At 39.4% G+C, this 27,484-nt stretch overlaps 1 protein-coding gene across 5 annotated transcripts in view; it reads left to right on the forward strand.

Moving 5' to 3' along the window:
* The window catches only part of CRPPA (CDP-L-ribitol pyrophosphorylase A), a 201,668-nt gene that overhangs the window by 142,097 nt on the left and 32,087 nt on the right, over positions 1 to 27,484 (forward strand). The window contains exon 10 of one of the 5 annotated variants that reach the window (XM_073333801.1): positions 10,184 to 10,299. The exons of the other annotated variants lie outside the window; for them this stretch is intronic. Within the exon in view, the coding sequence (XP_073189902.1) occupies positions 10,184 to 10,299 (116 nt within the window). The remainder of the gene's footprint in view (positions 1 to 10,183; positions 10,300 to 27,484) is intronic. 5 annotated transcript variants of the gene reach the window in all.

Below are 27,484 nucleotides of genomic sequence, written 5' to 3' on the forward strand. Positions count from 1 at the left end.
AGTAGCCAACACCATTCTCTGAGAAGGAGGGGTAAGCTAAAGAATTAGGTTAGGATGGCACTGCTCCTTTCTTCTCCTGTGAATGACAAGACAGCTTCTCCCACCTTCCTTTTCCCTCCTTGCAACACCGGTGGGCAGGGCCGGCTTTAGTTTTTTTGCTGCCCCAAGCAAAAAATTTGCCGCCCCAAGCTCAGGTGGGGTTGAGGCTCGCAGGTGGTGCTGGAAGAGTGATGTCACCTTCTCCCAGCGCCTGCAGGGACTTTCCCCGCCCAGCTGTGCAGAGAAACCCCGCTATAAGGGGTGGCACAAGGCGCAGATGAAATGGCGCAGGCCCGGCTCCCTGGCAGGACTTGCCCTCTCCTCCCCATGTAGCGGCTGGGCCCTGGCAGCTCAACGTCCCGGGGCTGGGGCTTCCCCTTCCCGCTGCAGCTGGGGGTGTGGTGCCCTCGCCCCGTCTAAGTGGCGCAGCTCCGGGAGCGCAACTGCCCTGAAAAAAAAGGATGGCCGGAATGCCGCCCCTGGAAATGGGCTGCCCCAAGCACGTGCTTGCTTTGCGGGTGCCTAGATCTGGTCCTGCCCCTGGAGCAGAGGTGAGGCAGGGAGGACAGAACTGATGTGGGGGCAGGTGCGAGTAGAGCAGAACTGATGTGGGAGCTATGGGGACAGGACTGATTTGGCAGGCAGATGTGGGGGTGAGACCTCGTGCAGCAGGGACCATAATCACTTTATATGCATTTGGGTGAGTTAGTGACACTAATTGTCACATACACACACTCGGAGGGATGAGGGTGATGAGGTCAAAAATTAAGACACACCAAACTACACAATGTTCTTTTTAAAAATAAACCTCATGATTTTTGGGCCACCTCTCATGCTCTGGGTCTGACTCAGGATTTTTTTTGGCAATTCTGGAACTGAGTGTTCCACTAATGAGTTTGGCTGGGTGGCACAAGAGGATGTACAGCTAAATGTCTGTAGTCCTGCAGAATAATAGAAATTATAAGGACTGGCTTTAGATCAGCTTCCCCATCACCCTGTTAGTTAAGCATTGTTTCCTTTCCCTTATGGGTATTAATTAGTGCGTCTATCGAGAACTCTACATCTGTAAACGTTACACAGCAGACAATAAATTACCTGGTGCATTACAACTGTGGAATCTTAATAAAGGAATGCAAGTGCTCAGATGAAGCATCCCACAAACAAACTTTCCACTGTGATTATGAATTGCCAATCTGAGTAAGAGATGAGCTGCTGAGAGAAATAATTGGTAATCTTTTAGGTTTTCACTAAATAATTATCCAATTTTTTTTGTCTTGGAAAGGTCAGAGAGTTGCTCAATTTGTTTCCACTATTAGTGTTTCTAGGAGTTTAACAAGCTCTACAGAAAATGATGAGATTACTATTTTTTGTCTCTACACATGACCTTTTTAGACTTGTTTCAACTATCAAACTTTTAATTGCCAATTGAGAATTCTCCCACCACCTTGTCAGCCAAAATGATCAAGGCATATAGACTTGTCATAAAAATAATGTTGTGACTACCCAGTTTATAAACTTGCTTTCTTACTCATGAAGTTTAAACAAGGTTATGCTACCTAGATTTTTTTTTTATAGTGTGTATTGTTCTGAATCTTGAGATTTTTAGAGAAGGAAATGTGGAAAAAAATGCTTTTGAGAGCTGTAATTCCAGGATAAATAGAAGAAAGGAAAATATACAGCACATAAAGATGGCAAGCTGCAAAAATGTGTCTGTTGTAATTATGTTTGATAGTTTAATGAGATAGGAAATAAACACTGAATTGGAACAGTTTGTGAAAATAAATAAGGAGAGTATCAAATTTGAGCTGTTTCATCTTCAAATCTGTAAGTAGTTACTCTGAAATATTTTCAATACACTGAAAGGTTTTAGTATTGGATTGTTACCTCTTAATAGGAGAAATACATAGATATTTAAAATAACAGACTTATAGGAAAAAAATCAGCAGTTGCCAACAAATTATTTTTAGCTATGTTGTTTTTTTGCATTTTACTCAGCATGAACAATGGAATCCAGTGATGTCAGTCTCACTTGTTCATGGGCACTTTCACTTCAGATTGTTGGTGCTGTAGTGTTTGGTTTAAACCTTCATTTGTGCTCCTTCAGTACTGGAGGTACACGGGGACAAGACCAGGAAGATTAAAAACAAATCAGTTCATTGAACCCAAACTGAATTTGCAGATGAACTATTTGGTTGTGGCAGACTTTTTTTAAACCAATAAATAGCTGTATACACTGAACCAAGTGCTTAAACTAATACAATGTACAGATTTGTTATTTATATTTTTATGTAAATATGTACAGTAAGTGGGAAGAATCCTCATTTTTGGATATGGTATTTTTATCTTTACTGTCTGTATTTTTTCTTTGTAGACTATTACTGAAATCTGTCTTGTACTGAGTGTCTTTTTTTTATATCCACATAAATGAAAAAGAGCTGGTTGTAACACTTTTTCCTCACTAACTTGAGATGAATCACACTTTTTCTCTGCTTCCATAGAGCAGTTAACATTTTGATCAAATTATAAAGCTTTATTTGGTTTCCAGTACTTGTATTCTCAACCCTATAGATTGCCCATTGAACTGTGAATATAAATTTCAATTTCAATACAGTTTAGAGTATTTTAGTAACTTTATCGCCTCACCAACTGGTTACAGATAAAAATACTATTCCTAACAATGACAATTTTTCTCAGTTGCAGGGGGAGTTCATGATCAGCTCCATGGTGAAAAGCAATGGTTAGTTATGTTGAGATAGTCAGGCTCAATGTACGTGACATCTCATCTAAACATCCTTTTGCTAATAAACCCATCAATCTCTAAAATCTGGTCATAGCTAGGGAGAGAATATTATAGATGATACTCTGTTTAATCCGTAACTGGTAAATTTTCACCACTCTAGTCATTTTAAAATTGAGTTTTCATGTCCCTAAAAATTCACATTAAGACATTTTTCTGTTTCCTTCTGGATTCAGTTGAATTTCTGCACTGACTTTACTGTAGCATGCCTATGCAATCTTGATTTGTTTCAGGCAGTATTAGTAATAATTTCCATTAATTTCATTGTACCAAACACTAAATGTATTAAATAAAATAGTATAAACTTTTAAAACCTAAACAACAAGAGGTTGTACCATTTAACCTCTTTTTCTGATTTATATTTCTGAGTTTTTATCATGGGGTTTTTGTTGTCATATTTCCTGTGTTTAACTGCAGGGCTTATGAAATGCTTCAACCATTTAAATGGACAGGGACAAATCCCCCACTAAACTATGTAGTGGCAGTGTGGCTGTTACTGCAGCCATAAGTCTATGGTAGTTCTTGAAATTCCTGCATAGAGGATGGGGCCATCAGATTTACACTGTAGCAGTTCCACCTGGCTTTTGTCAACTCTTCCCTCTGGAAACTGAGGGAGAGCATCAGGTTGTCCTCAGGAGACTCCCTTACAAGCTCTGACCTAGAGGGCACTCCTTGGGGGGCGGGAAGGGTATGGCGGGAGCTAGGCTGCAGCTTGTAGCACTTTGGAGATTCTGAGCAGTGCTGCTGTCCATAAGCAGGGAGGGATGCGCTGCTGTAATTTAGACAGCCTTGCTATACTATTGGGTATAAAATATGTATAGTTACATTTGTAACAAAAACGATTTAATTTAAAATTACTTCCATGTTCAGAAACTTCTGTATAGTTTTTATAGAAGAAAAGGATATTGGTTAGGACATTTTCAGTTACATTTCAATATGAACAAATTTCTTTAAGGTATTTCCTACCAGATGCTTGGATTAAAAAAAAAGTGGAAATACTTCATTATCATTCATAGAATTTCCAACATTCACAGTCTGAACTAATTATATTGATTTTAAAACATTCGTGTGAACTGATATTTGTTTTGGCCACATTTATCCGTACTTTTAAATAATGTTTACTCTATATTATTCCGTGCAATGTAATTTCCCACCAGTTCAGAAAAGTCATTCTTTTTAGAATTAAGAGGCACAGACTCATTACTTTGCAATGTGCTAAGTAAATATACTTGATTTATAACTGTAACTGTGTTTTGATCCTTGAATTTCCACCAAGCAGAATCTTTTTTTTTTTTTGTAGAAGAATAAAAGTAAATTGTTTACATTGGAATTTGATTCAACCTGTGTGGTACTGGCAACAGCATGCATATTCATTTTTTGGCAGAGCTTTTGCCTTTGACTTTGTTACTTATTCAATGTTTCCATGCATATGCATGTGCCTGCACAGTATCTCTTACTCAAACACCCCCCCTCCCAAAAAAAAACAACCAAACCTGTTCCATACTTCTCCTACCCATACCCAACAACCCTCCAGGTTCACTCCCAGGCTCCGTCCCTCTCCCTAAGCTGCTCTGTTATCCTTGACTTCCCCAAGCCTTTGCACTGCTTCTGAGGGATGCAGGAGATATGTTTCTGTATTGTAGTTTCAATGAATTACTGAATGAATAGGGTCTACTCTGCATCTCTTCAGAAGACATGAAGATTATCTACACTATCTTACCCTCCACCTCCCCCCATGACACACACTCAATCATGTTCATGCTCAGTTTAACCCTCCTAACCCCAATCTTCCATTGTCAAGGGTCTCTATCTAGGGCCAGATTCTTCTACCCTGACCTTGCAAAAATAGTATAATTGAAATCAGTTGAACTACTGTGGGGTACTACTCAATCTGGCCACAGCCACTATTCTTCTAGTGGAAGTGGCCGTAGAGTTGTCTTGATCTAGACTTCCACTGACAGCTGCTGGCCTCCACCCAGGGTCTGCTGAAACCTAGTGGGCAAAGAAGCTAGTAGGATTATAGCCTCAGCCAAGGCACCACCCACAGGAGCCCTGATTGGAGGATTGCCCGGCTCCATTGATTGGTCCAACCATACTATTTAAGCCAGAAGGAGGTACAGGAAGTTGTCAAGCAACAAGGTGCTTTTCGGTTGTGGCTGCATTGGTCCCTGCTTGTGCCCACTTCGTACACCCAACCATATTCTTCTTTTCTGCTCCACTCTTGGCTCCTGCCTCACTCCTGTCCCCACCCTACTCCTGCTCTGTGCCTGATCCTTGCCTCTCCTCTGCTTCCTACCCTTACACCTAGGATGACCAGATGTCCCAATTTTATAGGGACAGTCCTGATATTTGGGGTTTTTTCTTATATAGGCTCTTATTACCCTCCACCCCATCCCTATTTTTCACACTTGCTATCTGGTCACCCTACTTACACCTCATCTCCAATCATCATTTACCAGTCCTGGCTCTGACTTCTGACCCTGACTCTGGCTTAATCCCTGGCTCTGGTAATTGGTAGTTGATTCTGGTGCTAACCCCTGGCTTTGTTCCCCAACCTGGCTGCATGCTCTGCCAATTAGAGCGGACTCCTGCTCTGACTACTAGGCCAGACTGCCTACTTCCCAGTCCATCATAGCAGGATTCTTTTTGGAGTTTGTCACTATCACTCCTCAGTTGGCTGAATGGTCATTACTGAAACTGCACCACTGCATCTATTTTTAAATAGAGAGAGTCAGCACTGCTTTTTTTTTTTTTTTTTAAGATTTTTAGAACCAACCATAATAAGATCTTGGCATGATGGATGGGACAATTATTGTTTTATCAGGGATAGATGGGACACTGAAAATGTTTTTGACCTGAAGTATTTCCTCAGTGAGATTAAAATACAAAGTTCAATATATACAATCTTCAAACAAATATTGGAAATTATGAATGTGTGTTGTGGTGCTCAAAGTTCAGCAACCTGAATTTACCAATAGTCAAAGTGACGATTCTATTGACCTGAAAATATTAATAGTAGTTCCTAATGGAAAGCTTAGTGTAAATAAGCTCAGAATGACTAAAGTGGTGCAAATTATACTCCATCTACTTTCTGGTGAACTTATTTAACACATCTCTGTGGTAGGTAAATGTGTCGTACTATGAACGTTAAGAGGGCCCTATTAGAAATCAGGAACAAAAATAGTTCAGGAAAATGCATCTTCCCCCAAACTTTTATTTATTGTTATATAGGCTTGCAAATATGGTATAAGAAAGAGATTAATATCTCAAGAATTAGTTTCACGTGTACATTTTCAGGAGACCGAAGGAAGAGATTAGAGGATGACAATGTTTGGGGCCCAGTCTGGTAAGCCCATATTCTCATAAGTGGTCCCGGTGGAGTCAGTGAAGTAAATAAGATGACGCACAGGAGTGAAGGTTTGTAGAATCAGGCCCTGGGTTACTCCAGGGATCCCATAGTTTGGGGGAGGGAAAGGGGGTTTGGCTTGTTTATATTTATTAAAGGCACCTGAGCCAAGGTCAGTAGTGCTGGCTCATGGACAGAGTAATAGTTAAGGGCAAAGTATTTGTTTCTCTTTTGTGGAAGATGTTGAGGTATGGTACTGCATTCTTGTGTCAAATCAAAATAGAAAGTGTTCCAGAGCTTGCCAACATTATAGTACTATTTTCCAAACTGAATTAGCAAATAACGTAACCTAAGACTGTTCCTTACAGCTATGTAGAACAAATGCTTTCAGTATGCATTTTAAACATTATTAAATATCTATAAATTAAATATTAATTTGTACAAGTTGATGGCCCTTTTTAAATTGTTGACAAGATACTGATGACAACTAATATTTGTTCTTTTTAATGAAAAGAGTAAATATGCAAGTCTTCCTGTTTGTAGAGCTATTGTGCTGCATAATCTCAAGGAGAGACAGCAATATGAATACATGGGTCACAGTACAAACATAATAAGTAATGAGATTTTAGTATGTCTTACATAAACAAAGAATGATGCTTGAAAAGGACAGACGGAAATTCCTCATTTCCTATGTTTGCATTGCTACAATACCTACACTGGTCTGGATTAGTTTCCTAATGTGAAATGCTAATAAAAGATCCTTTATGCCAAAAAGAAAAAAAACTGTAAAGAGTAGAAATAAATTCACAATGAAGAGAGATGAAGTGTGAGGTCCCCCAAGGATTTGTACTGGAATCTTTGCTGTTCAACACATTCATAAATGATCTAGAAAAGGGGGTAAACTGTGAGGTGAAAAAGTGTGGAGACAATACTAAATTACTCAAGATAGTCAAGTCCAAAGCTGACTGAAGAGTTGCAAAGAGATCTCACAAAACTGGGTGAGAGGGGAACAAAATGGCGGATGAAATTAAAATGTTGATAAATGCAAAATAATGTACATTGGAAAACATAATCCCAACTGTATATACCAAATGATAGGGTCTAAATGAACTGTTACCACTCAAGACAGATCTTGGAGTCTTTGTGGATAGTTCTCTGAAAATACCTGCTCTGTGTGAAGCAGCAGTCAAAAAATCTAACAATGTTAGGAACTATTAGGAAAGAGATAGATAATAAGACAGAAATCATAATACAACTCTATATAGCCATGGTATGCCCACACCTTGAACATTGCCATGCAGTTCTGGTTGCCCCATCTCAAAAAAGATTAGAATTGGAAAACATATGAGAAGGGCAACAAACATGATTTGGGTTATGGAATAGCCGCTTCCATATGAGGAGAGATTAAAAAGACTGGGATTGCTCAGTTTAGAAAAGACACAACTAATAAGGGGTATGATAGAGGTCTATATAATCATGAATGGTTTGAGAAGAATATAGAAGTGTTATTTACCCCTTCACATAACACAAGAACCAGGGTCACCCAATTAATTTAATAGGCAGCACGTTTAAAACAAACAGAAGGAATTATTTCTTCACACGTACACCATCAACCTGTGGAACTTGTTTCCAGGGTATGTTGTGTAGGCCAAAAGTACAAATGGGTTAAAAAACTAATTAGACAAGTTCCTAGAGGAGAGGTCCATAAGTGTCTATTAGCCAAGATGATCAGGGACACAACCCCATGCTCCGGGTGTCCTTAAACCTCTGAGAGCCAGAAGCTGGGACTGGATGGCAGAGGATGGATCACTCAATAAATTGTCCTGTTCTGTTATTCCCTTTGTGACTGGTTGGGTCACAGAAACACCCTTAGGACTGCCACCTGATGTGCTGAGACTACCTCTGAGCCCATTTTCCATGGCATCTTGGGATATCAGAAGCCTGCCTTCTTGAGCCAGACATGCTAGCCTGTTGCAAACACAGACGCAGGTCTGACACATGTCCCCCAAAAGCTGCAGACTTAACTGAAAACAGCTTAAGAAGTGCTCCTGTCTCTAGCACCCAGATATCCAGTTCACAATGGGATCCAAACCCCAATAAATCAGTTTTACTCTGTATAAAGCTTATACAGGGTAAACTCATAAATTGTCCATCCTCTATAACACTGATAGAGAGATATGCACAGCCGTTTGCGCCCCCAGGTATTAGTCATTATCTCTGGGTTCAGTAGTAAGCAAAAAGTTATTTTATTAAAGTATAAAAAGTAGGATTTAAGTGGTTCCAAGTAATAACAGACAGAACAAAGTAAGTTACCAAGCAAAACAAAACAAAAACATGCAAGTCTAAGCCTAATACAGTAGGAAACTGAATACAGATAATATCTCACCCTCAGAGATGTTCCAATAAGCTTCTTTCACAGACTAGATTCCTTTCTAGTCTGGGCCCAATCCTTTCCCTTGGTACAGTCCTTGTTCCACCTCAGGTGGTAGCTAGGGGATTTCATATCACTGCAGCCCCTTTGTTCTGTTCCACCCCCTTATATAGTTTTGGCACAAGGCGGGAATCTTTTGTCTCTCTGGGTCCCCACCCATCCTTCTAATGGAAAAGCACCAGGTTTAAGATAGATTCCAGTACCAGGTGACATGGTCACGTGTCCTGTGAGACCCCAAGCCTTCATTCTTCCCAGCCTGACTCACAGAAAGGCTTGCAAGTAAACAGAGCCATCTACAGCAATTGTCCTGGTTAATGGGAACCATCAAGATTCCAAACCACCATTAATGACCCACACTTTGCATAATTACAGTAGGACCTCAGAGTTACATTTCATATTTCTAGTGTCAGATACAAGAATGATACATTCATACGAATAGGATGAACACACTCAGTAGATTATAAACTTTGTAATGATACGTTAGAAGAGACCTTTTGCATGAAGCTTATTCACACTCATTAGCATATTTTCATAAACTAATATGGAGTGCAACGTCACACCCTCTAAAGCATGTGATGCTGGCCACTGTCGGAAGACAGGATACTGTGCTAGATGGACTGTTGGTCAAACCCAGTATGGCCATTCTTTATGTTCTTATAACATTACCTTTTGTGAAATTTAAAAAGGAGTGATTTTTCCCTTTGTTTTCTTTTATACAAATTGTTATACAATCTTTTCTGGAGAATAAATGAATGTTCCCTAAAACAAAAGCTAAAAGTGTTTCTGAACCATATTTTCATATAAAAGGATTTATTGTAGTAATTGACATGGTGAAGTGTAAGAATACCTTCAATATTTTAAATTGTTTTTTACTATCTACTGACAAAGGATATAAGTAAAGTCTATGCACACATTGTGTGCTGCCAAATATGCCTTGACTTCTTGAAACTTGAATTTATAGTAATAAATACTGTATGAAACTTATGGATAATAATAGATTTATAATGAAGTACCAAAAATCATGAAACAAACATAAAATGCAGGAGACATATTAGTGATTCAGGTTAAATTTTTGAAAAGCACCACCTAAGTCCCATATTCAGAAGCAACTTAGGAGCCTAAGGCCTGCTTTACATGTAAAATTTAGGTCAACCTAACTATGTTGCTCATGGATGTGGAAAGATCACACCCCTGAGAGAGATGGTTAGGCTGACCTAAGCCCCAGTGTAGACAATGGTAGATTGATGGAAGAATTCTTCCATCAACCTAGCTCCCACCTCTCAAGGGGATAGATTTACTACAGTGGTGGAAAAAACCCTTTCTGTTGCAGTAGCAAGTGTCTGTAGCACTTGTAGTGAAGACATACCTAAGTCTTGTTGCTGGTCAATGGGACTTAAGCTCCTAAGGGCCTGTCACATTTGAAAATGGGACAGAGACTCCTTTGAAAATTTTACTCATTGTGTTAAACTGTGTATTGTAAAGTTATATTAGCTTCCACATATTTACTATCAATGAAGAAATTTTGAGGACTAGTATTATTTGATGTGTAATACCTTCTCATCCAATGCAGTGGCACCTCTTGGAGCAGAAGAGAGTGATGGAGGTAGCAGTAGTTCCTCTTCTTGTCCTGCAAGGGAAATCAGTGGCTCCTATTTCACTGATCCTTGGTCTACACTACAGACTTTGGTCAGTATAACTGCATCACTTAGGGATGTGGAAAATCTGACCTAATACAGAGTGTAGTGTGTATTGCCTTACATCAGTGGGAGATGCTCTCCTGTTGGTGGAGGTAGCGTCTTCACTAAGCACCACAGTGGCACTATAAGTATAGACAAGCCCTCGGTGACAGTACTTTAGAGGGGAACAGAAGAGTCTGCAAACTGGATCCCATTTGTCCAAAACCTTTCATTACCCAGTTTCTGTATAGTGAGGAGGAAACAACTGACCTTTCACATTAAGCACCCCCATCTTCCCCACAGCTGTTGGTACATGTATTGATTTGCATGAGAGACGAGAGGAGAGGGCATAGTACTCAAAGAGGAAGCTTCATCCTCATTTGGATCAAGAGAAATGAAGGTTTTGGTTTTAAGAAGACTTACATTCATGAGTTTGAACCTTGAGCTTTTGGATGTTGCTATTTGTCAGTATTCTCCACTGCTTTCTTCCAAAAATAGTCTGTGACCTGATTATCCTCCCACTTAAACTGGTCTTTCAGTTGCCAAAATTCACCCCCTTCCCTTTTGGTACCTGTTTAGGGAAGAGGGTGAGAGGTTCTGGTTTCATGATCTAATGCATAGGTTTGCAACCTGGAGGTTGCAACCAACCTGTTTTCCCCATATTGCTATAGGGGAAGGAGGTCCCAGCTAGATGGGAAGGAGGGTTCTGATCTGAATAAAGGGGTTTGGTTATGAAAAAAGAACCCTGGCTTAGGGAGTAGGGAAGATTTCCAGCAGCTAGCTTGCCTTAGGTGTGGTGGTCCTCAATTTTTTCATATTGAAAGCCCTTTATTCAGACCAGAACCCCCTTCTCATCTAGCTGAGACCTCCTTCCCCTTTAGCAATATGGGGGAAGCAGGTTGGTTGCAACCTCCAGATTGAGAACTTGTGCCTGACCCATCTCCTGACTGCCAGTAACCTTCCTGCAAGCCTTGGATATATTCCTCTATCAGAGTTGTTTCTGGCTCTCAGAATGCTCATTTTTCAGAGTTAATATGCTTCAAGAGAAATAAAGTTGTTCAGATTCTGGTTCAGTACATAAAATTGTAATTTGACACATCTTAATATACAGAGCAGAGACTTGGCCAGGAAGGGAAATAAACATGCTCTCCACCACAGAAATGAAGATGTTGAGATGGTCAAATGGTTGAACACTGATAGGAAACAAAAAGAGGCTGTATAGGATGTAATGTAATGTAGTGCTCCAACTGAAGACAAGTTGAGGGAGAGCCATATCATTAGGATGTCTCTTGGAATGATTGTGGACGAAAGATGAACAAGGGAGAGACTCAGTACCTCAGGAAGGCCGATGTGCATACCTCTCTGTATGATGAGTTTTGGATAAAGGCTATAAATATTGGCCATCCTGAATAGGGAAGTGGCAAATAAGAAGATAAATAAGATTCTGTTGCAGCACAGATCATTCTACTTGTATAATACCTTGCACATACTAAAGCAGTGCAGAGGTTTGTAATTTAATTGCTCTGATAGATTAATTACGATCATGTGCAAGTTAGAAATAAATAAACCTTTTACTTTAACAGAAAATAACTTCAATTTTAATAAAGATAATTGTAACTCTGATGAACACATTTAAGTAATTACAACCAGTACAAATGATATGAAGGTGTTTGTCTACTATTGAATAAATATAAATGCTCAGTTGCTTTACATTTGAAATATTTTAGGGACTTAAGTGGTTTAAGTGATATTGTTTGAAAGACTGAACCAATTTAAGAGCCTCTAAACATCAAACATCCAGTGGAGGAAGGACTCTAAAATATCTCCTAAAAAGTTAACTACTTCAGTGCCTTCTGTGCCAAGCCTGGGCCTCGCAAAAACATTTTTGCTGTTTGCCCTGACATGCCTTGAAATACAGTCCATTTCAAGAGGAATGTTACAGTCCTTCATAAGGGCACTCCAAATGGTGATTTAAAAATAAAATTCCCATTTCTCCATTGGGAGACTTAATATGAATTTTATAATCAATTAAAGATTTGTTGCTATTTTAACTACTTCTGCTCCCCTCATGCCTATCCCAATGAAATAATATTCAAGTGTAAGTTTTGCTGGAATAACATTTAAATTAAATATGTTACATGGAGTTAATGTGAAACTCTTGTTCTGAATCTCCTTGTTTCCTGATTCTGCAAGGAGAATATGATTTCCAATCGGTGCAGAAGGTTCCAAACTGTATTGATTGTGTTTTTGTATTGTTGGAGTTTCTAGAGCTTAGTAAACATGTTTGCTATGTCAGAGCCTTACTTATTGAAACTCATGACAAAACTAATTTAAATCACATTGTTACTTTGTGATCAAATATCAAATCTTTGTGTAAATGCTGTACTTAAACATTTCTTGACATCAGAATTTGATGCTTGAATCAAGGGTCACTGATATTGTTATATCCTGGGAAAGGAGACAAATGATAGTTTCATTGATGATACCTTCTGCAGTAGCTAGAAAACAATATTTTATGTGCAGATGTTACATCTTAACTTGCATGTATCTCTAGTGAACTTTTAGATGTAAAGCTTATATTTGTTTAACCCAGTGATGGAAATGAGTCCATTCCAATAACTAGAAATTATTCAGCCACCATTAATTAGTTTTTAGATATCTTTAAAAAAAAGAGACCTGATGACCTTGGTGCATTTCTTCCTCAGCAATGTGGGTGAGTGGGGAGGGGTGAGGCATTCTGGAGGATCAGAAGCATCTGTTCTTAAGAAATAATCCCACGACGGACACCACCTTATTATTATTGTGAGAATATTAAATAGATTCTGTCTTGTTAGAGCCTGACCTTGTCTATTTGTAGACTAGTCAGATTTTGATATTTCTGTGATGGACACACCTCCTTTCTTGTATACTGAATCACAGAAGTCAGAGATGGAAAAACCTTAATAGGTCATCCATTCCATCTCCTTCCCAACAAAGGATTGTTCCTCACAGTACAGGTTGTTATGTTTGTATTACTTCAGTGGTGGTTATAGTGTTCTAATACATCTTGCGTAACTGATATTTTTGATGCTATACTACTCCTGAAAGGCACTTATTTCTCTGAATTTCAGTTTTATTTTTTGGTAGACGTTTATTCAATTAACTTTGAATGGATATTTTTCTTCCTTTAACAGTTTTTATTCCTAATTAGGTCTCTTTCACCTGCTATCCAGCAAATACATTTTTGTCTTTATAAATATTAAAGCACAATAAGAGGCTCACCAGCACCTGGAATGGTGCCTAATAAGGTGTGTAATTTAATTGGCCACTTGTTCCCTTTTAAGTGTGACATGAGAAGACACTCCTCAGTTCAGACACACAAACTTGCAAAAATATTTATGATGCCTGCTAGTGAGTCTCCCATTTGCTGTACAGTCCTCTGCCCCAGCCATACACAGGATACTAGTTCATATTGTTAGGAATGTTCTTCATGCTGTTCCCAGAATACTAATTCATTCCTCCAGATATTCATTGGATCTGTGCACCATTCTGTGATCAGTGCATTCTGCAGGTATAGTGGGAAATAAAAAACAAACTAGAGGGAGTTCTGCTGGAGCAGACTTGGAAGTATAGGAGTAGCTTGAATAACTCTCCCACATCGGAGGCAGAGATAGGGTCAGCTGTGGATTCAGAACAGCATTGTACCTAAGGAAAAGTTGAGGGAAAGTTGAGGGAGAGCCATATCATTAGGATGTCTCTTGGCATGATTGTGGACGAAAGATGAACAAGGGAGAGACTCAGTACCTCAGGAAGGCCGATGTGCATACCTCTCTGTATGATGAGTTTTGGATAAAGGCTATAAATTGCTCCAACCCCATAATCATTCTTTTCAAAGTTATACCTGTGTTCAAAACTTGACCTAGGTACTCAAAGATAGGAGGAGAAAATGCACTTGAGGAAGTTAGCAAAAGTATTTATATACTGGGGATTTAACATAGTATATACTTACCATCCAGTACTTAGACTGGTGTTAATCAGTCTAGGATAGTACAAATCTATGACTCTCCAATCATCATCATCATCACTACTACAGGTATTTATAGTACAGGTGGAGGTCTAACCCTGCACCGAACTGAAACTGTACATGTATTTAGTCCAGACTTATGCCCTTCCTGGGATTTGGCTTTACTAGTATCTCAAATAATGAGAAGGATAAATGTGTACACCTTAATTTTTCCCTTTAAACTTTAGCTTTTCCTAGTAGTTTCCTGAAAAGACCATTCTTTCTTAGGTCAAAGAGCAACTATTTCTCTTAGAGGGGTGGACTTAAATCCCACCTGTCACAGTGAGACAGCAGGAATCCGCCAGTGGTTCCAGCACCTGCCAATGAGGTGTGTAAACAGAAGAACGCTGTGAACCCATTATAGGTTCTCATAACTATAGTATCTGGATACCTCTTATGCAGGTTACATGGAGATACTAGCAATTTTGATAACAGAGTAAACCCTGTGCTGTGAACAACTTTCAGCTAGGCCAACTTGGAGTCTAATAATTTGAGATGATCTGAGAAAAAAAATGCATCTTTGCAACTTTCTAAAAGTGGTTAGATGTGTGCTTAAGTGTATTTCTGTAGGGCATTAATTCCAGAGTACCTGTGATAAAGAATGTTCTACGTTCTTCTGCCCACATTGGAAACCATATGCCACAATGGATTACCATCATGATTATGATTTTTTATTAAACAATGATAAAATATGCCAACAATGATGGAGGTGACTCGGAATTTGCAAGATAAAAAGGGCATAGCTGGAAAGACTTGATAGAATCATAGGACTGGAAGGAACCTTGAGAGGTCACTTACTTAGTCCTGCCTTGAGTGGAGGGGACTAGACCCCCCCCCCCATCTTCTCTTTTCTAGACTAAACCCAGTTTTTTCAATTTTCCCTCATTGGTCATGTGTACTAGACCTTTAATCATTTTTGTTGCTCTTCTCTGGACCTCCTCCAGTTTGTCCACATCTTTCCTGAAATATGGTGCCCAAAACTGGACACAGTACTCTAGTTGAGAGCTAATCAGCGCAGAGTACAGTGGAAGAATTACTTCTTTGCATGTATGTAATATTATGTTCCTTCGCTGGTTGTGAAGATATTTTTGTCTACTAAATAATTAGGCTCTACTGCAAAAAAGCCCCAGAAGACCTTCATAGATACTTGTGAAGCAGTAATTGACCACAACACATCATTTATGAAGACAGAATAGGAATATTACAGAGAGATATTAAAGTGGTACTACACATAAGAAAAGAATGTTCTCATCTGTATAGCTTCAGGCAGATGACAGTAGAATTTCCTGTAGTACACAATGTGCTTCTATTCAGTGGCTACTTGGGTGGCTTTTTATATTGACTTGGCAGATATTTTTGTTTTGCCCTGTTTTTTTTTTTCTTCATGAGAGCTGAACATAATCCAATTCTTATATTATTTAATACTCTTTAAAGGCAAGATTATAACCTAGGCCTCTGCAGCCCACATGGAAGAAGGGGACTCAGTCCCCTGCAACTGGGTATCTTAATAGAGTCTAGGTGTAGAGGGAGAATAGGGTCCATGGTACCACTACTGCCCTACATGAGCAGGAGGACAGGAAGGGGTTGGAGAGGGGCAGTGAGTGAATGGAGCTTTGTTTGCACCCTTGTGGCTCCCTTTTCCACAAATGCATGGCCAGCTGAACTGACACAAGGCAGGAAGTAAACTGCATCCTGAAAAAACCAGCCATACCTTACTGAGTCACAGATTTTTCCCTGGGCTCCTCCTGTGGCAGTGAAGCTACCACTCCTTAGACAGGACGAGGCAAAGGATGAAACCCAGCCCCTTTGCAGTCAATGGGAGTTTTGCCATTGACTTCAATTTGGCCAAAGTCCAAACCTAGCTTATAGGTGGAGCTGTTAGCATCACCTAAAATTAAGGCTGCTTGACACTTTCCTGTTGTCAGTGGCTTATAACTTTGCCAGACTAACTTTCTAGACTGGAATTTGTGATGATGCAAGTTGCCTGCCTCAGGCTGAATTTTTTTGGAAAGTTTCAGAAAAAATAAGGTTTCAGAGTAGCAGCCGTGTTAGGCTGTATTCACAGAAAGACAAAGGAGGACTTGTGGCACCTTAGAGACTAACAAATTTATTTGAGCATGAGCTTTCTAAATTTGTTAGTCTAAGGTGCCACAAGTACTCCTTTTCTTTCTGAGAAAAAATAAAATCAGCCATTTCCAAGAACAAGATTTGGGGAAAACACATTGGTTTTGCCCATGTGAAAATTGCATTACAAGTTAAGTCTTTCCTCATCCCTGTGAATATTCACCCAAATTTGGTCAAATTATGAGTCTCTTAAAAATCACAATTCATACATGCTCAGTAGAAACTTGGTAGAGTTTGGCACTGCAGTTATAATTCAAAGATTCTGTCTGCACTAAGCATGCTTCGCCCTCTCTCGGCTCCTACGTGTGACCAGATTGTGTGTGTCATCCCTGCAAAGGGAGCCAGCAAGTTCCAGCACAAATTGTGAGGGATTTAGCAGGCCTTCCCCTGCAATTACTCCTCCCAGCTGATGGGGGGCCATTGTGACACCAGGCACAGGAACTGAATACAGGGAGTCTGGCTCTTCTGTATACTTGGTGTTCCCCCTGCTGGTGCCCAGAAAGGAAGCAAAGGAGGAGGTAGCAACCTGATTTGAATGCAGAGGGGTAAGGAATAGAGGGTGCTGGATTGGTGTTTCAGGAGATGGGGGTGGGGGCAAGAGCCAGCTTTGGAGGGGATTGGATAAGTGCACAGGGCATCTGCTTCATTGAGTGCACCTGATGGGCAGTGCTCTGGGGATTAATCAAGGCTGTGTAGTAAAGGAGGCTATTGTCTATAGGATCCCAGCTTTATTTGTGGTCGAAGTTGGAAGGTATGTAGAGAATAAGGCAGGAGATTGCAGGAAGAGGGAGAATTGTCACATGGTTAAGAGACTTGAATGTTGCCCTGGAGAACTGGATTTTTTCCTTCCTCTGCCACAGTTTCTATGTGATGCTGGGCAAGTCACTTAACCCAAAATGTTCACCTTTGCCAGTAATTGTGCGTTCCTTATTTTCTGGGCGCCCCATGTGAGACACCTGGGGTCTTTTTTGCAGGAGTGTTGAGCACTCACAACTGTAACTGACCTGAAGAAGAGCTTTGTATATGCTTGAAAGCTAGTCTCTCACCAACAAAAATTGGTCCAATAAAAGATATTACCTCACCCACCTTATCTCTAACTGCAAATGAAGTCAGTTAGAGTTGTGTTTAGAACAGATAAAAGTTTGATAAAAATGATAAGTACTTTGAAAAAATCAGATTCTAGGTGTTTCCAGTTGGTGTCCAAAATTAGTGGACACTTTTGACTATTTTGGCCTAAATCTCCGTGTTTCTCAGTTCCCCAGCTGAAAAATGTAAAACTTAATGTCACTAGATTGTTTTGAGGATACATTCATTAATGTTTGTGAAGTGCTCAGAAACTATGGTGAGAGCAACATAGAAACACCTACAGGGAAATGAGTAATTCTGTATTCAGTGCAAGGTTTGGATAAAGATCTGTGCCATACATTGAATGTGACTAAAAAGAAAGTGGATAAGCTACCCATTCACTGAATGAAGCTAGGATCTAGTGAGGGGGGGAAAAAAGTAGGTGAACTTATATTTGGAGACTATCATAATGTAAGTGCACAAGGGGGCCGAATTAAGGTTTTATGGGCAGTCTTATTTCTGACCTTTCCTAACTTTTGATATTAGGCTTTGCCAATCTATCATTCATTAATGTAGTTTTTTGTATGTAGAAAGAAAAGGAGTACTTGTGGCACCTTAGAGACTAACCAATTTATTTGAGCATGAGCTTTCGTGAGCTACAGCTCACTTCATCGGAGCTGTAGCTCACGAAAGCTCATGCTCAAATAAATTGGTTAGTCTCTAAGGTGCCACAAGTACTCCTTTTCTTTTTGCGAATACAGACTAACAAACACGGCTGTTTTTTGTATGTGTAATCTGAATAAACAGTACTTCTCCATGCTTGTTTTTAAGGTTTAAAAGTAAATCTAAATTGAAATTAAATTATCATAATTCTAGAGGAAGTTGCTCAATTAACGGCTGACCATTCCCCATAACTTTACCACTAAGTGTGGGAAAGATGGTCATGTCTCTCTATATCCACACTGGGTTTCTGTGTCCATTTTGGCTCTCCTATCCAAAAGGATGTTTGGAAGGATTAGGTTTTTATGGGTAAATGTTGATTTCACCACACGCACACAAACTGATGGAAAAATATTTACATTGATAATAATCAAAATTTGCAGACAGCAAAAGTAAGAAAAAATGCTGCTTAAGAACTTATGAGAGTTTGATTTACTGATATTTATTTCCTATATTTTGTTATCTGATGTTCGCAGTTTGTTTTAACGTTTATAAAGCTTTAACTTTTTGAATCTCAATGTCTACTGCCATTAAATAACTGCCTGAGCCCATCCATTCATTGTCTGACCCTCCCCACATAATTTCCCTCAACTGTGAAAATATTAATAAATAAAAATAAAAGTTTAAAAAGCATTGCTATTATCCTTTGAAATGTGTATATATATATATAAAATCAAATTCTGCCCAACCTATGTAGGTCCAACCTCCTTGGCAGAATTTGGAAACACGATATCAGTTCATAAATATAGATTAAAACACCAGTCACATTTTTACCTATCTTTCTAGAACATTTAAAGTATCTGAATTAAAATTTGATGAATTCCCATTTGGCTGTAGTAAAATTGGCCTCCTTTTTAATATGCACTCTGAGGATATACTGAGCAAAGTAAGATTAAAGACATGATTTTAAAATGAGATTTGAAGTTTGAGGATTGAGCCTTGTAGGCATGTTTGAATATAATCAATCTAACATACTGAAGCATTGTTTTACCTATGTTTAAAATATATTTTAATAACTATTATCTGTGGTGAAAGACTGGATTTATCAACTGCTGGGCTGTAAATGAATGGTGATTTTTAATCCCTCAAGCATAAATATCATATTTCTTCATCATTCAGCAGTGCTTTTATTAATGTAATTACAGTAGCAAGCAACAGAGCCTGGTTTTATCTTGGTGATTATAAATGTATTGCCCAAGTTTCTAATTTTTATATCGACACAAGACATTCCCATGCATGCTTGTGAATGCACATACATATAGAGGGTTATTGTGGACTCGGAATGTCCACAGAAGAAATATGATACAAATGAACCCCCTCTCACTTTTCAGCTATTATTCTGTACAGTTAGTGTTTAGCTATTAAGAAATTAACCATATCAGTTAAAGGTGACCCACTTAATTTGTAACCCTCCCAAAAATATATCTGAATTGGCATCTCTGCTGCACCGATATTTTATACCTCTTAGGTACATCTCATGTGTCTATGTGTAAAGGAGCAGAATCACCCCTGCAGCACCTTCTGCTGGTCATTGGGGAAAATATCTTTTTCCAGTGCAGAGCACCCTCTGCAGGCCAGTGATCCACACAACTCCGGCCCCCCATCTCTCTCAGACCTCGGTGCCCCTTTCTCTAGGGTTCTGCCCCCTGGCAGTACCCACACACTCTGCCTCTGGGTCTCCCCTTCCTGGGGAACCCCCAACCTCCTATCCCCACCTTACCTCAGTCTGGGCTACTGCCAGTCATCACCAAGCCCCCACTCCCTGTGGCAGACTGCAGTGTAAAGACCACTCATCATAGGCAATGGAGTTTGGACCTGTTGCCTTCCTCTGCCTCCCAGTACCTCTGTGGGCCTTGGACCAGACCTTAGATCTCTGGCTCAAAGCAGGACCAATACAAACTAAATCAGCCCAGCCAGGACTTGGTTAAGCCAGATCTTAAAAACCTCTAAGGATGGAGATTCCATCACCTCCCTAGGTAACCCAATCCAGTGCTTCACCACCCTCCTAGTGAAATCCTGTTTCCTTATATCCAACCTAAACCTCTCCCACTGGAACTTGAGACCATTGCTCCTTGTTTTGTCATCTGTCACCACAGAGAACAGCCGAGCTCCATCCTCTTTGGAACCCCCATTTGGGTAGTTGAAGGCTGCTGTCAAATCCCCCCTTACTCTTCTCTTCTGCAGACAAAACAAGCCCCGTTCCCTCAGCCTCTCCTCGTGAGTCATGTGCCCCAGCCCCCTGATCATTTTTGTTGCCCTCCACCGGATTCTCTACAGTTTGTCCACATCCTTTCTGTACTTGGGGGGTGGGGAGGATGCAATACTCCAGATGTGGCCTCCCCAGTGCAGAATAGAGGGGAATAATTACTTCCCTCAATCTGCTGGCAATGCTCCTACTAATGCAGCTCAATATGCCGTTGACCTTCTTGGCAACAAGGGCACACTGCTGACTCATATCCAGCTTCTCATCCAGGTTCTTTTCTGCAGAACTGCTGCTTAGCCAGTCGGTCCCCTAACCTGTAACGGTACATGGGATTCTTTCGTCCTAAGTGCATGACTCTGCTCTTGTCCTTGTTGAACCTCATCAGATTTCTTTTTGGCTCAATCCTTCAATTTATCTCGGTCACTCTGGACCCTAGCCCTACCCTCCAGCATATCTACCTCTCCCCCCAGCTTAGAAGGTCCTCTGAGAACTTGCTGAGTGTGCAATCCATCCATCATCTAGATCATTAATAAAGATGTTGAACAAAACCGGCCCCAGGACCGACCCCTGGGATGCTCCGCTTGATACTGGCTGCCAACTAGACATCGAGCCATTGATCACTACCCATTGAGCCCGACAATCTAGCCAGCTTTCTATCCACCTTATAGTCCATTCATCCAATCCATACTTTTTTTAACTTGCTGGCAAGAATACTATGGGAGACCGTATCAAAAACTTTGCTAAAGTTCAGATATATCACGTCCACTGCTTTCCCCATATCCACAGAGCCAGTTATCTCATCATAGAAGGCAATCAGGTTGGTCAGGCATGACTTGTCCTTGGTGAATCCATGTTGACTGTTCCTGATCAGCTTCCTCTCCTCCAAGGGCTTCAAAATGGGCTTGAGGACCTGCTTCATGATTTTTTCCAGGGACTGAGGTGAGGCTAGCCAGTTTCTAGTTCCTCAGGTTCTCCTTCTTCCCTTTTTTAAAGATGGGCACTATGTTTGCCTTTTTCCAATCTTCCGGAACCTCCCCCGGTCACCACGAGTTTTCAAAGATAATGGCCAATGGCTCTGCAATCATATCAGCCAATTCCCTCAGCACCCTCAGATGCATTAGATCTGGACCCATGGACTTGTGCATGTCCAGCTTTTGTAAATAGTCCTTAATCGGTTCTTTAACCACTGAGGGCTGCTTACCTCCTCCCCATACTGTGTTGCCTAGGACAGCAGTGTGGGAGCTGACCTTGTCTGTGAAGACCGAGGCAAAAAAAGCATTGAGTACGTCAGCTTTTTCTACATCATCTGCCACTAGGTTGCCTCCCCCATTCATTAAGGGTCCCACACTTTCCCTGATTTTTTCTCGTTGCTAGCATAACTATAGAAACCCTTCTTCACATCCCTTGCTAGCTGCAATTCCAGCTGTGTTTTGGCCTTCCTGATTAAACCCCTGCATGCTCGAGCAATATCTTTATACTCCTTCCTAGTCATCTGTCCAAATTTCCACTTCTTGTAAGCTTCCCTTTTGTGTTTAAGCTCACCGAAGAGTTCACTGTTAAGCCAAGCTGGTCGCCTGCCATATTTGCTATTCTTTCTGCACATTGAGATGGTTTGTTCCTGCTCCCTCAATCTCCATTCTTATGTTCTTATTTAAGAAAATAAGAATTCTCAAATGACAGATATTTAAATCTGAAAAATAACAACTGAGCCAGAGCAGTTATTTTGCACAGTGCATACATGGCAATATGCTGTTCTCCTATGGCTGATGGAGCCTCTCTATGGAGACCCAGTTACAATGTGAGATGATGATGGCAAAATAATCTCAGTGTCAGTTAGCCAGGAACCCATGACAATGCAGTTATGTCTGGTGTGAAGAGCAAAAATTTGCTGTGCTTCTAGACTGAGATGACAGCAAAATTGTTAAAATGCAAGAGCATAGACAACTCATTATTATAAATGACAGCATTATGATTGTTTTCTTTCAGCATCATAATATCAGTACAATTTATGCTCTTAAACCCTCAAAAACCCTCAAATCCTAAACCCAGTTAAAATAACTCTAGGATTCTACTATAAATACATAGAGTAAAAATATCCCCAATTAAGGCTACAGCACCTCTCCTAATTTACCCCTGTTTTATATATTTACAGCAAAATGTAGTATCTTGTTCTGAGAGCATTTGATAGAGATCTTGGGCCATGTTTTCAGCTGTGGCCAGCTGATCCTAGCTGAACCTGTCTGCTTCCAGATCATTTGCCGTTCAAAGGGGCTGGCTTGCTGCAAAGAATCCATCTCCTCCAAATCATCAGCCACCATTAGTACTATGTTTGTTAGGTATAGTTAACATATAGTCAATAGTGCTTTAGCAGCCTCAACTCAGAATTTTCTTGCTTTCATGAGATGATATTAGAGCCCTAACGTTATTGTAGTAAGTTGCTTGTGTGTGTATTTAATCTTATTAGAATAAGTGATCACAGTGTATTCCACTGCTACAATTGGAATGTATTGCCAAGACATTTCATTCTTATCATCAAAGACATTAATGTAGTTTAGTGTTGTTTTGAGTAAATATAACTAAGTGACTTTCAGCACCAAGCCATAGTTAAAAATGTAAGTAATGCACTGTCCTACATGATAAAGTGTGTCAGAATTTAGGGATGGAATCCTGGCCCCTTTCAATGGGACCAGGATTTCAACATATGTATAGATGTCTGCAGTCACAATGCTTGATCGTGTAATTTTGCTGTCAAGTAATCGTGTATATAATGGGAAAATATCCTCTGGATTTCAATTATAAAAGATTTTCACCCTTACTATTGGTATTGCCGTATTTTAGTTATAGTACTATAAGTAACATTGCTGGCATAGTAATTACCATATCTGTTCAGTCCTTAGCATCATTATTCCCTAATGTGTCTGGACTCCCTGAATGAAGGAATTTATAACAGACCACGTAGAAAGTTATGTTTAGGGTAAGATAGGAGATATAAGCTTAATCTACCTGGAGTAATACATACCTGATATTATGAAAGTTAATAGAAATCTTATTTAGTACAACGCGAGTTATCTCATTAGGAAAAAATGTGTGAATATATACCAGAAAGCTTTGAATATGTTAAAAACTACTAATGAACTATGACCAGTAGTTCCTTGTTTACCAGGAAATATGAGGTGATGGTTATTTTAAAAGAAATAAATTATATTGTTTTCCTGAATCATTCTTTATCAATATGTTTTTTTAAATTTAATTAAATTTCATGCTGAAATGTGCAATTTACATGATCAGAAAAAACACCCGCATTTCAAATATCCAACTTTTTAAAAATAATATGTAAAGTAATGAAGCTTGTACAGTGTTTTTATTCTTTACCAGATTTCTTGGCAGTTTTATGGTAAAATTGACCTTGGTGAGAAACCTTCATTTAAAGTGTTAATCTTCAACATTTTCATAGTTGTGCTTCATATATATGACTACTTTTTTCTGCTGTGTTTTTTAATACAGCTCTTCATTCAGTGTCAGTTTCCGAAACATTTTGGTTTTGTGGTGATACACATTTCATAGTCTCAAAGGCTATTAAGAATTTATGTCTTCTGGCTTTCATGGGTGTTAATCTATATAATTTTGTATGAAGGCAGCTTTGATATTTCTGAAACATTCTAATTTTGCACTCCACAGAAGTATATTTCAGCCAGCAGTGAATTAATAGGGACTTTTCTGAATTTTACATCTTTAGTAGCGGATGGATGCACTAGCCAATTTGTTTCAAGCAAAAAGAGCATAATGTGTGACCATATAATGGTAATTGGGGTAAGATTTTTGTCAACCATTTTACTTTGCATGGATTTCAGACACTGAAATTAATTTTTTAAATTATATCCTGGAACTCGTGCCTCTTCACCAATTTAGCACTGAACATTATACTGATCAACAGAGAGGTAGCCTCTTTGTTTATAGGAACTGCTTGATATTACAGGAAATTGAGGAAGCTGCTGCATGGAATTTTCCTTCTAGTTAGTGGAATTCACCACTTCACAAAAGCAGACTGCCATTGCCAAATCCCAGCTGCCTCCCTCGTGCTCAGGAATTAGCCTTAGGGCTTGTCTTCACTGGAATGTTGTTTGATCAATCTACACTTGAGTTAACTCTTCTCAAAATGGTTCATATAAGACAAGTCACACTACAAAACACTGAACAGCACATAGTGTTTGTAGTAGCAAGACAGAGTTTTTGTAGTAGTAGTGCAGAATAACTGATTCCTCACTGCCCTAACTGGCTTCATCCCCGATGGGCTAGCTAGCTCAAGTTTAAAGTGCCACTTAACTAGAGCTAGAGACTTACCTGTGTACAGTGGGATCGATTAAGGACATTTGAGTTATAACTCAAGCTAACACTGCAGTGAAGGGACAAAGATGGCCACATTCCTGCTCAATCTGCACCTCAGAAGCTATCTGTCACCTTCCACCTTTTAGGAGCTGCTAGGAGTTCTGTCTTCTGGGCTGTCTAATTTAATTTCATTTAATAGAGATGCTGCCTGTTCAAATCTTTTTTTTTTTTTCATTCACTGATTTGTGTGTGTCTTCATTGTCATGTGCCCAGGGTATTTGCCTTAGCAAACTGTTCATGTTTATGGCGTTGATGATGCTACGTCTAGGGATCCTTGAAATTGCTGTCTCTTTTTCCTTTGCTTACCTCCTTTAAATCTTCACCTTTAAATATTTGAATTTGGTACTGTCTTTCTTGCTATTCAAATATCTTGTTGCTGTCTCTCTTTTAAATATATTTTATATTATTTGAATATTAAAATGTACTACTAGATAATCTTTAAAGTTATTGGACTCAAATGTAAAATTTAATCTAAGTGAAAACAGTTTTGAACAGTTTACATACAATGCCATTCAGTTCATTTGTTCCCTGACTAATTTGATCAAATAATTTTTGAATCAAATTATTTGTAATATAAATAACGAGTATTATTTGGTTATTTAAATCACTGGTGATAGAAAGTTGTCAGGTAATAAGGAAAGTCACACTGCTGAATGATAGAGAAGACTAAAGGGCCCAAGCAAGTTCTATTACTCAGATGTTGTTAGATTAAAGGAAGTAGTACACCCCAGGAAAGCAGGGATATATTTTTGTGCCTCTGCCTGAAGTAAGCGCCGCTCAGCAGGAGCCTGCACCCCTCCTGCACCCCAACCTATCTGCAGGTTCTGAACCACTTTCAGAACCTGCGGACAGGAGGGGAATCATATGTTTCAGAATTATGGGAGATGCTGGGCTGCAGAATGAAACAGTTCCTACATCTAAGACGTATTGATTCAAGCTTTTGGTTTGCAAATGCAGAAAGACAACACTGCATAGATTTACATTCAGTTTGCATTTGGAATTATTTATTTATAACTGCGGTGGCTAGAAACTGTTTTTAAAATGACACCTTTGTTTCTACTACATTATTCTGCATCCAGCTAGATTCTCTAGTACATTTTAGGATGTCAGAATTGAAGACAATACTTGACCCTTCTAACTGTGCAGTAGGTATTCATGCCACTAATAAGCTTTTCCATTGTTTCCATAGTTCATAGCTCTCTTTCAACTCCTACATATAGGTCCACACTTCCTCTCAATCTGCAGTGGATACTCAACTAAATCAGTGCATCTCCTATGTGTCTTAGTCCCACCCACTCCGCAGCTAGCCCTGTCCACTTTGCTGCCATTTCTGGTTCCAAGGGTGGAAAAGATATTGTAGGAGACCTGTGCAGCAGCACCCCTCCTGGCAGACTTTCCACTGCTAGAGATCAGGCCCATAGTATCTTGTTGGCCTTTAATTTCTCTATATATTTATGTTTATTTATAGATTAAAAAGTAGTCAAATATTATATTCTTGAAGAAATAGCTGCAGAGCATCTAACTTTCATTCTCTCCTGTTGTTCCTGGAGAATGTTCAGGCCTTAATTAAAAGGTTGTAATACAATTTCAGCTTTCACTTTGAGACTTCTTCACATGCCATATTTTCATTTATTAAATACTTTGATTTAATATATGGAGGACAAACTGTATCATATTACATAGCACATCACAAAAATGCCATACTACAGGAAGGTAGAGTTACTTAATTCATGCAAGGTAAACAGTGAAACAGTAAATAAATCCCATTGTATGTTGTACACCTGGAAACTACCAGACATGTTTACTTGAAGGTTCATTTTAACATAAAAAACAATAGAACTCTGAACAATGTTTCTGTTGTATTAGCTGTAACCACATGTGTATATTCTGGTCACAAGCCACACCTGTCTCACCCACTCAATGAAGGAAAGACTATACTGTTATTGAACAAATGTGTTCTTGCTCAGTCTGTACCCAAATCCCTCAACAAAGCATCTTTACTCAATAGTAAATCTTTACTCAATCTTTACTTCCACTTTGTCTCAACTCTGTCATTCAAATCCCACATGCCTGCACCCACAATGAATTTCAAGAACTGTAAAATTTCCAGTTTGACACCCTAGAATAGAGCTGGTTGGGAATTTTTCAATAAAATGTTTTGTTGGAAAGTGCAGATTCGTTGAAATATCAGTATGTGGAAACACACTGGTTTGCGGAAACATAACTTTTGTTGCAATGGATGGATGGTCTAGGATGGAGATTCTTGTCAAAATAAGAGAGAGACCCCGGAATAGCCAATAACATGAGAGTAGGTCAGTGCCTTATCACCCCCAGGCTATAAAGTCTCTCAAATTTTTCTGAAAAAAAATTTCTCAAAATTTTTTCAAAGGTGTCTGGTTCATCCCAGTGTAAAAGAGACCTCTTTTTTTGTGAAACAGAATTCTTGTTTTCTGGCCAGCTCTACACTGGAGTGTTTCAGAAACCAGAGAGGCCTTGTTGCAGAATTTACTCATAATTGCAGAGTACACAAGCCTTGTATGTAGCAGATTAAATGTGAGAAGACCATTTTGGTTGTAGAGCTCTAAGAAAATGTCTGCACGTCAGTCACCGTGCCTCAGTGGATCGCAGCAGAGAATACCAGATTCAGGACAAACT

The sequence above is a fragment of the Lepidochelys kempii genome, chromosome 2 (genome assembly GCF_965140285.1).
Source record: "Lepidochelys kempii isolate rLepKem1 chromosome 2, rLepKem1.hap1, whole genome shotgun sequence".
In the NCBI taxonomy this organism is placed as follows: domain Eukaryota; kingdom Metazoa; phylum Chordata; order Testudines; family Cheloniidae; genus Lepidochelys; species Lepidochelys kempii.